We start from the raw sequence: 13,450 nt of genomic DNA, 5'->3' as shown, positions 1-13,450 counted from the left end.
CAAATATTAAATTTGAAAATATATAAATCAGATGACAGCATAAAATATGTGGGATATTTGCCAAGAAATAAATAAATAAATACAATAATGATCAATAATTTATCCAGATATTGGTCATCAGAGTTGAAGACCATTTTACTGTGAGTTCGCACGACTTTATTTCCATGTATCGTCACTTTTATTCTTGTAAAACGCTTTTAGCCTCCTATTTCTGAGGTCTGAATGGGAATTTAGAAACATCCGAGGTGTACTTGAAAGCACCAGAGAGGATGCACGTCAACATCGCTATTGGCACTCATTTGCGTCCTTCACAACAAAGTCCCCGCCTCCAGCCGTTTTCAGAGGAAACACACACCAGAGAAATTGTAGTTGGCTCCACGTTGAAGCTCAAAACTCGTCAGCATCTTTCCCGGCTGGTTTCACTCCCTGCTGGGGGACAACAAGGCAGTTTCTTTTCGTGTTTTTTTGAAAATTCAACAACAACCATGACGTTCAGGAGGCTGAAGAAGGTGAACTCCAGTGCACCGGAGAGTGGACCCTCATCTCAAGACGACATTTATTTCCCCTCGTCAAAGTCAGACAGCTGCAGGACTGTGGACGTACCGACAAACTCCTCGGAGGTTTACAACTACAAAACTCTGGCTTACTCTGGAGGGACGCTGCCCAGGAACTTTAAAAAGGTGAGAGGACACTTAAAACTCCTTCTGTCCTCAGTTCATTAGCTGAGAGAGCTTTTTATTTTTACACAGTCTCCTCATTCACTGGCTCTCAGTTTCATGCTGTCTAATAATGAAACTAGAGTTAATCAGTGGTTCTTTAAGACAGACTTTGTCCACTTTAAAGGACTTCATTCACCAGTTTCCCAACTAATCTTCCATTTGCTTCTTTTGTACCGTGATTTTTTGACTGTTATTTCACAGTGAGATATTTGTGAGATAGGCCATTAATTGTTTATCAGTCTATCTATCAGTGGTTTTACCTGAACACGTCTGGAAACTTCTGCCCAAAGTGCATCTACAAAGAAAACTGTGTGCTGATATTCATAAAAATCATTATGATTAATATTTGTGAACCTGTAGATTATTAGGGAACCGCTTTAACCCTCAGTTTGGTGATTTAGAGTAAAGTTGTGTCTGTAGTTGTCTGACAAAGTAAATCACTTACATGAAGTACATTATTATTATTAAGATCAGATGGACTACTGAGATCACTCTGTTGAAAACTCTCCACACAGAATATTTTCATTTTCTCTGACTCTGCACATGCGGGCCTTATTTCAAAATAAAAGCACACTGAGGATAACCTCAAACAAATCGGTCCTTTTAAGCTGATAACTTGTTGTCAGAACAGCTTCGGGGACTGACATCCTTCCTTCTCCGATGGTCAAGAATGACACCGGCTTGAGCCTGTGTTGCATAATCATTAGTTTACATTGGTGGCTCAATCAGCACATTTTATCGCCTGGTGGTTTTCCCTCCTGAAGCTCCATTGATTCAGTTCTCTCTGGCAGAAGTTTACGTCCCAGCTGGACGGCTGCTTTCGAACAGATGTGTAGCAGTGTACTGTAAAGAGACGCACAGTTCTCCACAGATGAGTTTGCAGCAGCTAGAGTGAGGGGCTACAACACTGCATTGTGCGCCCACGGGGACACAGACCCTGCCCCTGCCGCCCCCATCGGTCTCTGTGGGCATTCGGGAATAAATGCTCTCATTGAGACGAGTGCGGGACAATTCTGTAAGTGTTGGGACATAAAGAAAGCAACATTTTACTGCCCAGAGAGGCTGTAGCACAAAGCGGCCTTTCATAGGAGGAACATTTGAAAATGATTGAGTTGGAACAGAGGTGGATTGATTTAAGTGATTTAGTGGAGCCTTCTGGGCAGATAACTTCCTTATTTATACAGTCAGGTAGGGCTGGGACCTGACCTCCTGCTGACTTAGCTTCCCCCTCAATGGACTTATTGTGGTCCATTGCTCACCCCTGTGTCTTATTTGGTTGTTTTAAAAGACTGGGGCTTGTGTAAACTGATCTAATTGATCAAAATCTTCTACTAGGTCAACAGTGTCTGCAGGCTGCTGATTCGATGATAAATTGAGGCTAAATTTAGGTGGAGAGCTTCTTTTGTTGTTGTGACTGCTGTAAGTAAACAGAGTACAGCTAGACATGCACTTCTGGTTTCAGCACCAATATTTGCATGCCGGCGTAAGGTTTCAGTGCCGTAGAGATACAAGGTGCATGGCACACGTGTGCGGCTCCAAGACTTGATGGACCAGTCGATGCAGTGATGTGTACAGTAGGTGTGCTCAGGAAACAATAGAGGGGGAAACCCTCATGAGTAATCTTGCAGGTGTCTGACATGCTTCATGTGTTGTTTCGTTTTCTCCTTTCAGGGCGGTGGCCTGCAGAAGTGGAAACCCCAAACACCGTCATCAGAACCACAAAGGTACAAGCTCCCTCGTCACTCACTCCTGACATTTCTCATTGAAGTTTCGTCATACTTGTTCTTAGACAAATCTTTTTGTTGGAACACCTTCCTCCTCAGAATGATTACAAGTGAGCAGACTCATCTCATAATGAATGGCCTCGCATTCACACAAGTCGTTAAAGCCATTGTTATGAATGACGTTCCTGAGGGACGTCATGAATTTTCATGTCTCCCTCTGTATGCTCATGTTGACGTCCCACATCCCGGCAGACTGTTGATCTGTTGATCCGTCTGTGACGTCCACATTTTGCTGGACACAGAGGAAGTCCTGTACAGCCAGCAGAGATCTCCTGTTGTGCAGTTTTGATCAGGATGCACATTAAACCAGACATTAACCTCCTACTGACTTCATGGTCTTTTAATTGAGCATTTTATGTATATCCAGAAACATTAAAGAAAGGCGACTGGACTTGCAGTCAAAGAAAGTTAAAGAAAGTCCAGTTGCACTTCTTTGACCTGGATGACTGAGAACCATCACAGACATACAACATTTAATGTAGAAAAATACTGTTTTACAAATGATTCAGAATAAAAATAAAATGATAAAGCTGTCATTAGGCAATATGTTAATGGAAAGCAAGTTATAAAAATAGTCCCATAGCTGCAGTAAAGAGTTAAAATAAAGAAAAAATAACAAAATCTTTATGTTTCAGGAAGGTGGTGGTCCTGGAGAAAAAAGAAGAGGAGACGTTTGGTTTTGAAATTCAGGTAAGCAGATCAGCAGTGACAGAGTGCTGTTTAACCGGATTTCCTCGTCTCTGTTGACAGATGACGAGACTTAAGCGACTGCAGATCAGGCATCTTGTCCCGCGCCTCTTAATCCCAACATTTTCCTGCACAGGCGAGTGCGAGAGGTCACGTATCAGTCAGATAACTCGTTCACGTTAATCCCATGACTCGAGATGTTTTTATTCTCACACAGCATCTGTATTTTAAGCCTTGTGGTTTACTCACACGCTCCCCTTATAATACCTGTTCCACTCTCCCAAGCCCATCAGACAGACGCTTTACACATTTGACCTCAGTATCTCTCAGATCTCTGTCTGCTCATGACGCCCTGAGGTGCCCCCTCACAATGCCAGTTCTGTTATCCAAACTTCATTCTTTGAATAGTTTTTAACCGATTAAAGCGTGTGAGTGTAGCGTGGATACTTTAACGTTCAGTTCAGTTGCTGTGAGTACTTCTAGGAGGAAAAGACATATTGTTCTATTTATGGTTTCGTTTGGGGTTCCCGCCCTTCCTGCCTGCCTGTGGCCAGAAGGAAGTGAGCTCATGAGGACCGGTTCGATGGTCAGCGGAGAAACACAGACACAAGCTTGGAGTCCTGTGTTGCCGTCAATGTAGAGCTGGAGCTGCGGATACAGCATGTAAATGAATCATTTGCATCTCAGGGACATTTGCATGGTTATGTGTTTGTCTTTGTAGCTGCTGAGAAGGAAACCAGCAGCGAACACGGGCAAACGTAGATCTGATCATGTCAAATTTCCATAGATCACACTCACCCAAGCTGGATTCACATTTGAAAGCTTCATAGCTTGCGTGTTATTTCACCAGACGCTTGTTTGTTTTTTAATCATTTGACCATGTTTTTTTAAGAGAATGACTCCTTCAGCAGCAGCATGTTGACTGACTGATGTCTGTGTGTGACAAGGGGAAGTCTATCTATGTCCTGCAGCACTCTGACCTTCTGCAGAGACTGTGGTGACTGAAACAAGGAAGAGCATGCAAATAGAGGTGGAAGTAACAAAAACTGTCACCTAGACAACAAAACAGTAGAGCCTTCCGGTGGCTGAACAAGTTCTCAGATCATTTAGCTAAAAGTAAAATTAGCAAATGCAAGTCAAAGTGTTACCACAGAGGAAGTATCTGCATATTATTATCTAAAGTCACGCACCTAAAGTACGCAGGTTTTTTTTTGCACGTGGGTAGTTTGAAGCTGCAAATCTTCATGTCAGTTGGACACTCTTGTTGTAATCAGACTTTTTTTTAAGATAAATGATGCGGGTGCATTTCCGTTTACAGGGAGAACAAGCCAGTAAAGCTAAATCATTCTCGTACACTGTCTGTGCTAACTCTAGGCCGTCATTAGTTAAAAGTTTGAAGTGGTTTCTAAAATATTTTATTATGAGAAAACATGTCTATCGTTTGATAGTGTAATGGTAGAAGTTATGTTTATTATTTAGTGGTAAGTTAATTTAAGGATGAATCAACTCAAAACTAGGAAAATAATCGATAGAGGAAACACTCGTAGCAGCCTTAAAACTGAACATTACCTCATTTTGGACTGATGGTTCAACAACACGAGACATTTGAAGACGTCACCCTGACATTTTCCTTATTTTTAGCATTGAGTCAAACCATGGTCCAAATTCATGAGGCGCTTGTGTGTTTTCCATATAAAATCTTGGTGTGGTGCGTGTTGTTAAAAGTGCAACATTCCCCTCTGAAGTGTTGTGGAGTGGAGAGTGGCACAAAACAAAAAGTACAGCCTTTGAGTTACTTAGACCAGCATTTCATTCATTCATTCATTCATCTTCTGTAACCACGTGTCCTGTGAAGGGTCGCGGGGGGTGCTGGAGCCTATCCCAGCTGTCATCTGTATCGCAGGGCTTAGACCAGCATTTATTAAACTGAATTACTTCAATTTGAGCTTTTACAGTGTTGGACGCCAACACTTTAAAACCTCCAGTCCACCAACAATGTGTTGTGAGACAAGAGGAAACCAACTAGCTCGCCTGCGTCACGTCTGCATGTTCAGTGATACAATCTTCCTTCCTGCACCATGTGTCTTGTCTTCTTCACCATGTCATTCAGTGGTTTTTCTGTATTGCATTGTGTTGCTACATTATTTCAAAACGACTGGCACCACTCACGTTGCATAAGACGATTCCTAAGCAGCGTTAATAGAGACGTCACGTTCTTTGATTCCCCTGTCTCATTCAGACTTACGGCCTACATCATCAGGACCAGAACTCGGTGGAGATGTGTACGTTTGTGTGTAAGGTGCACGACGACAGCCCGGCCCAACAAGCAGGACTTAAAGTTGGTGAGTAAACCTGATTTTCCTTCTGTATATTTTATTTATTTATTTATTTATTTTTATTTATCTGAGCCTGAAATAACTTGGAAAACACTTGAAATAGACACGATGGGGAAGTGAGTGTGTTATGAGGTTTCAGTTCAGCTTGTCCCCTTTTGTGTTTGCCATCGGAGACTTTGTGTACTGTACGTCAACAAGAACCACTTATGTGTTTCAGCCCGCTGTTTAGGGAAGTACAAATGTGACTGTGCTCCTACTCATTTTTCCAGTCAACAAACAACTTAATGAGCGGCTGTTTCAGCCAGCGCATATCTGCCAGCTCCTCTCACCGATGTGCCAGCCTGTGTGAGAGGAAGTGATATTTTTATTTGACAAACATGTCTGGCATTGGTCCTTTTCTTAATTCCTCAAAGATAGAAGCAGCACATTAATAAGGTAATAGGTTTTTATCATAAGAGGGTCAGGGAGTGTCTACAAAATCAGTTTTAACGTGAACTGAGAAGATGCAGGTCTCAGCGAGATTTTCAAATCCGTCACCGCCCAGTCAGAAGCTGACCGCTCTTACCATTGTGTCTCCAACTGTGTGTCAAAAAAAAGGAAGGTCATTATCTGTCACTGCCGCCGCCTATTTCTTTCTTCCAACCTGCCTGTGTCACTTCTAGTTTCACTTCCTACATTCCTCACATGCTCGCTCTATTGTCCCCTGTGTCTAGCTGCGCACGGTGACTTCATCACTGAGGTTTGTGAAAGAGGAAAATAGGCTTTGTGCTAAAACCCTGACAAAGGCAGCTGTCACGTTCGACGGTCCGAAGTGAATTGTGTGACTGTGATAGATGGACAAATAAATATGCCTTTAACAATGAAAAACTGCACAACAAACGCATCCATGTGTTAAGACTAAAAATGTACAGTCTCGGTTCACGCGAGGCCACCACGGTTCAGTGACGAGCCATGTGCCACGATGGCGCACACGCGGCCTTCCATGACATTTGTGTCGCACATGTGTTGAGGTTTCATTTAGAATCAAACACGCCTCAGTTGGCTGCATCTTGCAGTAATTGAAGCCACAGTGGATTGAAGTGCATCTTGACCTTACGGACGGCTGCTGGTTAACGCACATGTTGTGTGTGTGTGTGTGTGTGTGTGTGTGCGTGCGTGCAGGGGACACCATCGCAAGTGTGAACGAGACCACCGTGGAGGGATTTCGACACAAGGAGATCGTTCAGCTCATCAGGGCGTGCGGCAACACAATCAGGTATACAGACTCACAAAAAACACTAGAACAACTGGTTTTAAATGTATTAATAAAAATGCTGAAACGCCTCGTTGCTTGGCCACCTGATTGGCTCTTGAAAACATTGTGGAAAACAAAACATACCAAGCAAATGTGCTTTCATACTAACTAGACTAGAAAGGTTTATTCAGTGGACAACCATACATGTGGACAAATGTAATGAAGTCTGTCTGCAGTTTGACTTACGCGTTTCATTCGCACTAAAGTCAAGTAATTAACTATTTGTAGCAAATGCTGGCCCAAAAAACACTATTTGGAGTTGTAACCCTTGGTTTAAGGAAAATGAATCTCCCAATCTAACCATATTTTGTCTTAAAGATGAAAAATAATTGAGATTAATGTAAAACATTAGCCCCGTTTCAATCCTGTCAGCTGCAGCCGGCGTATGTTCGACACCGCTGTTTGTACTCGTTTTGAGTCAGTTTGCCGAGTGGGTGTTTAATTTGAACCACACTCTCTTCCTCACCCTCCTCCTGTGCTTGTAAAAGATTAAAAGGACAATTAGCGAGGCCCCCGTCCCCCGGCCCCCTGAAAGCTTTCAGAGCTGCAGCAAAGGAGTTGAGGTGAACCGCATCAGCGCAGGCAGCGACTTTATAGACTGACATCATGAAATTATACGTGCGACTCCAGTCAGTATAAAGTGTTAGAGTGAAAACGAGCTCTGTGAGTTGTTCTTCCACTCGTATGATTGAAAGAGTGGAAACTGTATATGTTTCTTATCCCTCTCCCTGCTTGTAAACCGTCGCTCGACACCAGACCCATTCCCGCCACGATTTATGAAAAGAGCCTTTCATATGGTTTAGGTTTTTTTTTTTAGCACTGTTTTGTGTCCTTGTAGTTTTTATAAGTGCTTCCTGTTACGCTTATTAATTCTGTTGCCCTCTGGCTTTTCACACGAAGGCTGGAGACGGTTTACAGTGACTCAATCCGAAAAGCTGAGCTGGAGGCCCGACTGCAGTATCTGAAGGTGAGTGTTTTTTCTTCTCCTTGCTGCAGCCGTTTTTCACTGTTTGTCAGCGGTGAGTCAGCTTGATTGCGTGTCCGGCAGCTTCGCGCACGCACGCACACATACACACATTGTGTTATATGCTAGATATAGACGCCACCTCCCCCTCCCTCCACACCTGTCTCCCCAGCAGCACCACCTGTTGCATCAGCAGCTTGTGCAGCAGGCGCACCGATGGCAGCAGACATTCCTAACTCGAGCTGCCTGTGAAGTGGCTCGAGTCATGGAGCTTTCCCCCCAAGATTACAGCAGCTGTCCCGCTCTAATCCGCCGCAACACAGACGCTTCTGATGGACTAATCCAGCATTTTAAAGATTAACCTGCTGCTCAACACACTGCATTTGAATCATGTTGATATCTCACTAGTCGGTATGCCTGTGGCCTCATTTATGATGGCATGAACAAACAAAACACGAACAAACTCAGCACGACAAACATATCGGGCTGAAGTTCGGTTAGTGACTTTCAGGATGTAAAAGGTCACCTTCCTGTTAATTGTCTCAGGGTATTTGAGAATATTCCTCTTCATGCAAAACACCTGCAGTGTGTGTGCACAGATCATTTGACTTTATAACCTTCTGTCTCTTAAAACATTACTAATGAATGTACTGTCGTATCATGAGATAATAAATTCAAATATATCCGTCTTCGTTTGTAGCAAACTCTTCATGAGAAATGGGATGAATATCGCTCGCTGATGGTGCAGGAGCAGAGGCTTGTTCATGGTAGGTGACCAATGCTAGATTTTTTTTTTTTGGGCTAACGTGTTGGCAGAACTAACAAAACTATTAATTTATAATTATTATGCAAATACATTTTAGATTAATACTGAAGACATCAATACTTTGAAGGAACACAGTGTAAAACAAAGATTAAAACATGTCAAACACAGGATTCACACCAGATATTTTAAAGGAAGAAATACTTACGTTATCATATCATTAAAGTAGTGAACTGAGTTCCAGTTGCCTGCCTCATTTGCAATCAGTGATATGAGTCAGGTAAAGTTGTGCTAGTCCCTCACAGTGCCTTCTTGTTTCCTGCAGGTATAGTAATGAGTGATGCTGCCATATACGAGTCCCTGGAGTCAGCAGGTGTGTACGGCAGCCTCGGAGCTCCCAGCCCTGCGGCTCAGAGAGCGCTCCGATGCACCGGCAGCACCAGCAGCAGCGCCAGCTTCCTCAGCACAGCCACCGAGGACGACCCTCTCTACCAGACCTGCCTGTACCAGGCGGACGGCAGCATGGACTTGGAAAACAAAGACAAAAGGAAAGAGCAGCAGCCGGCGCAGAGGCAGAACCGTCTCAGGCCGGCCAGCGAGATGTTCATGACGGCCAAGACGCAGCTGACCCGCAGCGCCAGCACTCGCAGCTACATGAAGGGGTCGTCGTCGTCGTCATCTGCATCGGGGGAGAAGCAGGGGGGATTCAACACGCTGCAGAGGAAGCCCAAACCCAAAAGCTTCCGCAGGCGCCTCCTCAAATTTATCCCCGGCCTGAATCTACCGATGGAGGAGGAGGAGAGCAAACTGTGAACGGCAAACAGAGCTGTTCATCTGAACAGACCCAAAGACTTAAAGCTCCAGTGACTGTCAGACTAAACTACCAAAGAAAACAGCAAGCACAAAGAGAGAACAGATTGAGACCAAAGGGTAAAGGCTCTGTAGTTGCACCTCTCTCTGAAGACCAATGAACATTTGGCTGCATTCAGTAGCTTTCAGTGTTTCAAAGCTGTACATAAGTTTTGTTTGTTTTGTTCTTTAAATTATTTATTTATTTTAAGTTGTTTATGTACAGAATGAAGGATTTTTTTTTCAGTTTTTACTGCATGCAGGACTTTTATTTTGACAGCTGAATAAATGGCCAATGATAGCTGTAATTGTGCAAAACAACATTTTGTAAGTTTGACTGATTCTGTTTTATTTTTTTTTCACCAAAGTTCACAGTTCCTAAAAATAAATATGTGGCATTTTCAGATTATACGCTCATTATTTTGTGCAGAACTTGCAAGAAAAGCTATTTTGTCCACAAGCCGCAAGTGTTTGTGGGAACTCCAGCTGCCAAACTTAAATGAGCCCTCAGATGTCGAGTGTACGCACAAGCTGTTTGTAATTTCCCCCGGTGGAGATCTATCCTTCTCCACGTGATCCTTTTAAATCTAAGCCTTTATAGATCCGCGTCTCTTCCACCGTTTAGGAATGTTATCATCCGAGTTTTGGGTGTTAGCCGCGGCTTCGGACGCTTTAAGGCTTTTTATGGTGTGAGGTATCCAGAATGGAGGCTGTTGTATCGTCTCTGACACAGTTTATTGTTGGGAGGATGGTGAGGAATGTGCAGAGAAAGGCATGACCCAAAATTCCTAACACAACCGCTTTCTTTCAGCTCCTCCAGCCCAATGCTGATTCCTCCTCTTCCACGCTCCCATATTCCCATGGCGGCTTCAGTTGTCCAAGCGCTGGCTGGGTGTGTGTATGTGTGTGTTTGTTGGGCGGGGGTCGCTTGGAGTCTTTTCATTCCTGGCTCCCAGCTGACCCATGAGGTCATGGTGGTCACTCTCTCCGTTGGCTCTGCAGCGTTGATCCCTTTTGTCCTCTGCCGCTCATTCACAGATGCATCAGGAGTGTCGATGATGGTGAGCGATGGTATGCGGCCATGTGTTAGGGCCTCCTCGAGCTCTCCTCTGACTGCTGTGAGAAGCTGAAGCAGTGGCCGGGGGGGAAAGGTCAGCCATATAAGCGATTGTTATGCATGCTTGCTGGTGCTTAAAACATGGGCGTAGAGTGAATGGGCTGAATGCATAATTAAGGATAATTAGTCAAGAAGATGGTGCACTAAAACAATGTGTGAAAGGACCATTAAATAGATGCAGAGGGCCCAAATAAGGAGGGTGCAGTTGATGCTCTGCAATTAACACAGTAGGAGATTATTTGCTGTTGCAAATATTTGGACGTCGCCATCCTGCCAAAACACCACTGTTGATTCAAAGACTAAGCGCTAAATTTGGTGGAGTGTCTCGTGCTTCTAGTGCTGTTTGTTCACCACTCAGCTGGATTACTATACTTCATGACCACCTCTGCACTGGCACAATAATGTAGGAAAATAATTGTGCTGAGAAAGATTGTGCTGATTATTCTGTTAATTAGTCAAGAAAAGGCTTTAGGAGTAAGTACAAACTAGAAATGTCTCCTTACACTCAACAATGTGCAATTTCAAACTATTACTTAATTATTTCATCTATTTGTTTAGTCATTCGGCGTATAAAACCTCCCAGAGCCCAAAACTTTGCCAAATGTTTGTCTTGCTTGAAAAATGACAGTTAAAGTTTCAGTTAAATCGTTACTCATCCATCTTCTGCCCGTGGCTTTCTGCCTGATCCATATCTTTTTCCTGTCATTTAAATCAAGTCACACATGCTTTTGAGCTTTGAGCTTAGATTGTTTCCATTTTACATATTCACCTCACTACGGGCTGACTATAGAGATGGTGAGAGACACTTCGCCTCTGCTCGTTACTCGTGCATTAATCACGCCCACTAGGACTGAGCTGATAGCATTCAGGTTTCATTGCAGATAATGTAGATTTTGGATTCTGATCTGCGAAACGAAGCTCTTTTTATTATAAAGCTGTCCATCTATTGCGTGACAGTCTTGTAGGATAGTGGTGGAGTGAACATTTTAATATTAAAAAGTCAAGATCGTGAGTAAAAGATGTCTCAAGCCCCTCAGCTTACATGTTCCATACGTAACTTCCTGGCTTCTCCCTTCACATGCCACTTCACACTAATTATAGAGCATGTAGAGACATTTTGTTCCTTACTGAACCGGCTGACACTACACAACAAAATGATTTCTCTCTGAGATTAGGAATATCGTGGGCTCTTATTTTAAATAATGCACCTACACTTCAAATCATGGGTTCTCCGTGCTGGTTGCAGCAGGAGTGATTAAAAGTTAAGCGAATGTATCAGTTCAAACCTACTGTTATCAGTGAGAAAGGACCCTTGAGATGAGGAAGCCACAGGGCCTTTAGACAGACAAGGTTGTGCGTCTGCGGTGAAGCAGCTCACACCAGGGTGCTATTTTTCAAGCATGTCGTGCATCACAGTTTCTTGACGCTCGGATCCTGTGACCGAATTAATGGATAAAAATAAGGAAGTAGTTGGAAGTTTGACACCACAGAGAGACAGCCATTTGCGTGCAAAGAAAATACACCAGACTGACTCACAAATGTTATTCTCACGTGGGAAAATCTGCCCGTCTGAAGCAGAAATCTAAAAAAAAAAGAAAGAAATCAGGAGGTTTTGCCGTCATGATGCGTGGGTGGCCGGTGTGGCAGACTGGAGTTGTGTCTTATACAGGGATGGGAGCTTGTGTGGGCCGTCAAGGCACAGGATGTGGGTGACAAATGTGCCGGAAATCCACTATAAAGATAAGAGGATATAACTGTCTGCAAAGTTTAAAAGAGGTTACATACTGTAGGTATGCATGTGCTTATCTCTGTATTTGTCAGTCGCTGTGTGTTTAACAGAGAGAAAAGGAACCTGCAATAAAATCAGTAAGCAGTAAGTATAAACCGGACACCTGCCTGAAGAGACGACAGGTGCAGAATAAAAAAGATTTAAAAGGATCCGATTCACAGACAGAAACTCCCCTTTAGTTCTAAAATGCCCATAAAATATCGAGTTTAGCACATGTGGCCAAAAAGGGGAAACTGTCCTGCAATGATTCAGCTTTACTGCAAAACTCAACATTCAACAGTAACAGCCTCTGAGCAGTTGAAAGAATTCAAAGCACTGTGGGCTTTTCTTTATGTGCATCTGAGATAAAGATTCTGCTTTTGGTTTCACAGCAGCAGTGAACTGATACCCTAAAGGTTATATTGGCTGTTTGTGGCTTTAACGGCCTCTTTCCTGGAGCTGATGCTCATGATTTCCAGCCAACAGCTCGTTCGTTAACAGCTTAGAATTTAGAATTTAGGAAGTGGACAGAGGTGTAATGTCTCAACCATAAGGTCTATAAAAAGTTTTCCAATAGCTGCATGTGAGATCCATAAACCACACATTTTAATATGCAGTCACTGTCTCCTGATAATAAAATATTCATTAAGATATAACGACAGAAGCTCATGTGTTAAAAGAATGACTTAAAACGCCCTGATAAAGTTATTTTTGAACCACTTTCTTGATGGAGTTGGACAGGAACAGACAGTTTTCTGCCAAAATCAAAAGAGATTTTTAGTTTCATAATTTTGTCTGTGGTCTTCTCGCTGGTTTGAAGTGGGAGGCCTCCGTTGGAAAAAAAGAAAAAGAAAAAAAAAAAGGTGTTTCCGTGCACAATTCTGTGATAAAACAGCATTTGAAATAAAATCTGATGACACTTGCAGTTGTTTACTCACAGTTCTAGCACCTGTCAGTGAAATCTGATCAAACAATCTCCCACACGGTGCTGATGAAGCAGATTGGCTGACAACTCATGTAGCAAATAAAACACACCACAGACTTTAAATTTATATCGCAATTTTTAGTCAGCAATGTTCGAAGTTGTGAAAAATTTGAGAACTGAAAAGTGATTTAAGGTGCAACCACTAGCAAAAGATTAACACTTTACATATTATTTAAGAGCATCT

The 13,450-nt window shown here is 43.0% G+C and overlaps 1 protein-coding gene across 1 annotated transcript; it reads left to right on the top strand.

Moving 5' to 3' along the window:
- Window positions 1-168: 168 nt before the first annotated feature.
- On the top strand, window positions 169-10,043 carry tamalin (trafficking regulator and scaffold protein tamalin). Its single transcript, XM_084553506.1, has 8 exons — window positions 169-680; window positions 2,391-2,443; window positions 3,139-3,193; window positions 5,430-5,532; window positions 6,688-6,781; window positions 7,721-7,787; window positions 8,485-8,551; window positions 8,873-10,043. The coding sequence occupies exons 1-8, from the start codon at window positions 270-272 to the stop codon at window positions 9,358-9,360; spliced, it is 1,338 nt and encodes a 445-aa protein (XP_084409632.1). The 5' UTR covers window positions 169-269; the 3' UTR covers window positions 9,361-10,043.
- The last annotated feature ends 3,407 nt before the right edge of the window (window positions 10,044-13,450 follow it).

Source organism: Chelon labrosus (genome assembly GCF_963514085.1).
Source record: "Chelon labrosus genome assembly, chromosome: 10".
NCBI lineage: Eukaryota > Metazoa > Chordata > Actinopteri > Mugiliformes > Mugilidae > Chelon > Chelon labrosus.
This window is presented reverse-complemented; position numbering and strand designations above follow the sequence as displayed.

What these genes read in the sequence shown, in the direction of transcription:
- tamalin (XM_084553506.1), top strand. Translation starts at nt 270, where the DNA reads ATGCACGTCAACATCGCTATTGGCACTCATTTGCGTCCTTCACAACAA. An exon ending in ACAAGCAGGACTTAAAGTTG is followed by an intron (nt 5,533 to 6,687) that starts GTGAGTAAACCT and finishes GCGTGCGTGCAG; the next exon opens with GGGACACCATCGCAAGTGTG. An exon ending in CCCGACTGCAGTATCTGAAG is followed by an intron (nt 7,788 to 8,484) that starts GTGAGTGTTTTT and finishes CTTCGTTTGTAG; the next exon opens with CAAACTCTTCATGAGAAATG.